This window comes from Entamoeba dispar, genomic scaffold (genome assembly GCF_000209125.1).
Source record: "Entamoeba dispar SAW760 scf_1105229461341 genomic scaffold, whole genome shotgun sequence".
NCBI classification, from domain to species: Eukaryota; Evosea; order Mastigamoebida; family Endamoebidae; genus Entamoeba; species Entamoeba dispar.
The window spans coordinates 1-3,080 of NW_001854644.1; the positions used below are offsets into that span (position 1 = coordinate 1).

Here is a 3,080-nt window from a genome sequence, read left to right on the forward strand (position 1 = left end):
ATATATCTGGTATTCTAACATTAAAAGAATGGTCATTAATAAATAAATCAATAATTTAATATAAGAATATAAATATTAATATACATTTATGATATATATTAAAATCAATTTTCATTAAATTTATTAAAATATGTAATTAATATATGTTTATGTATTTGATTAAATACATATTCATGTTTTAATATTTGATTATTATTCATTATTTTATTTATTTATTTTGATTTATATTTTATTATTTATATTATTTATTTTATTCATGTATTTGATATTTATATTTTAAATATATTCTTATTATTTAATTATTTCATTTCATATTAATATTATTCATATTCATATTTCATTTAATTTAACTTATAATTTATTTTTATTGATATTTATATTATATAAATACAAATAGATTAATAAAATTGATATTTATTTATCTATAATATCAAATTCATTTAATTTATATTTAATAATAGAAAATCATAAGATAAAATATAGAATATAAGAATAATAAACAATAATAAAATAATAAAAAAGATATAAAAGATAATAAATAAATAAGATAAAATAGAAGATATAAGAAATAATAAACATATACAATAAATAATAATAAATATTTTAACACAATAAAAAAGAATAATATCAAAAAGAATAAATAAGAAAAGAGTAATAATAATATAAATGATAATCAATTATAATTTATTTATACTTCAATTTATATTGTATTTCATTTATTGTATTTTTATTTCATTCACCACCAATCTTTAAAGCAATTTCTTGGTATTCTTTGATTTTTCATTAATTCTTCTTCACATCCACATTTATAAAAACATCCATTTCCAAATTTAGTAATTGATGATGGTATATTAATTGATTTTAATGATGAACATTCTCTAAAACACAATTTTCCTAATTCACTAATTGATGATGGAATAGTAACTGATGTTAATGAATAACATTTATAAAAACAATAATTTCCTAATTCATTAATTGATGATGGTATATTAATTGATTTTAATGATGAACATTCATAAAAACACCAACTTCCTATTGATGTGATTGTTGCTGGTATATTAATTGATTTTAATGATGAACATCCATAAAAACAATCATCACCTAATTTAGTAATTGATGATGGAATAATAAATTCATTAATATCTTTCTTGAAAATATTCTTTCCATTGATTATTTGTAGATTATCAGGTATTTCAGTACTAATTAACACTGGTTCATTCATAAATATTCTTTCTTTACTAATATATTGTAGATTATCTATATTAATTGATTTTAATGATAAACATCCTGAAAAACAACCATCTCCTATAAAACTAACAGATGATGGTATATTAATTGATTTTAATGATAAACATCCTGAAAAACAATAACTTCCTATTTCATTAATTGATGATGGTGTATTAATTGTTGTTAATGATTTACATCCAACAAAACAACAATCTCCTAATTTACTAATTGATAATGGTATATTAATTGATGTTAAAGATGAACATCCTTTAAAACATCCATTTACAAGTGATTTAACTTCTGATGGTATTGTATTCCCATATTTATTTCTATCTGATTGTGTATATTCTATATGTTTACAGATATTTCCTTGTTCTTTTTCTTTTAAATGTGTTGAATAATCTACTTTATACCATATTACATATTTAAATATTTTCCATCATTAAATATTTCATCACCTCTATCATAAATATGAAATGTTTCAATATTAGGAAAGAGTTTTCTTGAATATTGATTTAATGGAATTGGATTAAAATGAAATCATTCAATATTTCCTTGAAATCTTTTAATTCCTATTTCTAAATTAATAAAATCTTCAATATTATTAAAATACATTGATGTTATCATTATTTCATTATATCCTAATTTCATTATTGATTTATTATTTATTAGTTGTTTTTATTAGTTCTTTTATTTTTATATTTTAATTTCTTCTTTTTTATTATTTTATCATCATTCTATTTTTATTAATTGATGTTTATTATGAAAAACAATAAATAATAAGAAATAAAATAAAATGATAATTATTTTTATTTTTAATAAATTCATAATTATTAAATATTTCATTTTGTTGTTATTTTATTCATTATTTCATTTTATATTTTATTTTTATTTAATAATATAATAATAAAATATGATAAATGATAATAAATATAATAATAATAAATGAATAATCAATATATTTATAATAAATGATAATATAATTAATGATATAATTAATGATAAATAATTATGAATTCATTTATTCTATTATCTTTTATTTTTATTCATTCTTAATTTATTCTTTTCTTTATTTATTTTTATTATTATTTTATATTTAAAATGATTATTTAATTATGAAATAATATAAATAAAATAATATAATGAATAAAACATAAATAAATGAATGTATTAATTGATAAATTAAATCAAATAATAAAATATTTATATAATATTTCAATAATTAATAAAATATGATAAATTAAATGATAAATGATAAATATAATATTCAAATCATAAATTAACAATGAATAAAATAATATATCAAATAATGAAGAATGATAAATAAATGAAATAATAAAATATAAAATTATTTAATTCATAATTACATTCATTTATATTAATTTAAATCATTTCAATAAATTATAATCAAATAATTATACAACAATAATAATATAAAATATAAATATAAATAGAATATGTTAATGAATAATATAATTATATAATTATAAATAATTTAACATACAAAATAACAAAATAATATCAAATGAAAATAAAAATAAGAATAAATAAAAATAAATACAATAAAATGAAATAACATAAACATATAAAATAAATAATAAATAAATAAAATGATAATAAAATAAATAAACAAATCATAATATATTTTTAAAATTAAGAATAAAATTAAAAATAAGAAGATATAAAAATGAAAATAAAGAAATAAAAACAAATGATGATACAAATTTTAATGATTATATATCTTGATTATATCATTTCATCATTCATATCATTAAATACATTTCATTTTATTCATATTTAAAATAAATCAAATAATATTCAATAATTAATCATTATTTATTAAATAAAATTAT

General features: G+C 14.2%; 1 protein-coding gene across 1 annotated transcript, besides 15 other annotated features; it reads right to left on the minus strand.

Annotated features, from left to right (window-relative positions):
• Positions 1 to 202: a repeat region.
• Positions 196 to 468: a repeat region.
• Positions 469 to 641: a microsatellite.
• Positions 642 to 652: 11 nt separating this feature from the next.
• Positions 653 to 733: a sequence feature (AT_rich).
• Positions 734 to 736: 3 nt separating this feature from the next.
• On the minus strand, positions 737 to 1,222 carry EDI_145500 (uncharacterized protein; the record flags this gene model as incomplete). Its single annotated transcript, XM_001738409.1, has 1 exon — positions 737 to 1,222. One exon carries the CDS (start codon positions 1,220 to 1,222, stop codon positions 737 to 739), a length of 486 nt encoding a protein of 161 aa, XP_001738461.1.
• A 631-nt stretch (positions 1,223 to 1,853) lies between these two features.
• Positions 1,854 to 1,989: a microsatellite.
• Positions 1,990 to 1,998: 9 nt separating this feature from the next.
• Positions 1,999 to 2,065: a sequence feature (AT_rich).
• Positions 2,066 to 2,116: a microsatellite.
• A 4-nt stretch (positions 2,117 to 2,120) lies between these two features.
• Positions 2,121 to 2,172: a microsatellite.
• A 10-nt stretch (positions 2,173 to 2,182) lies between these two features.
• Positions 2,183 to 2,240: a sequence feature (AT_rich).
• A 21-nt stretch (positions 2,241 to 2,261) lies between these two features.
• Positions 2,262 to 2,325: a microsatellite.
• A 20-nt stretch (positions 2,326 to 2,345) lies between these two features.
• Positions 2,346 to 2,521: a microsatellite.
• A 29-nt stretch (positions 2,522 to 2,550) lies between these two features.
• Positions 2,551 to 2,730: a microsatellite.
• Positions 2,623 to 2,749: a microsatellite.
• Position 2,750: 1 nt separating this feature from the next.
• Positions 2,751 to 2,939: a microsatellite.
• A 72-nt stretch (positions 2,940 to 3,011) lies between these two features.
• Positions 3,012 to 3,080: a sequence feature (AT_rich).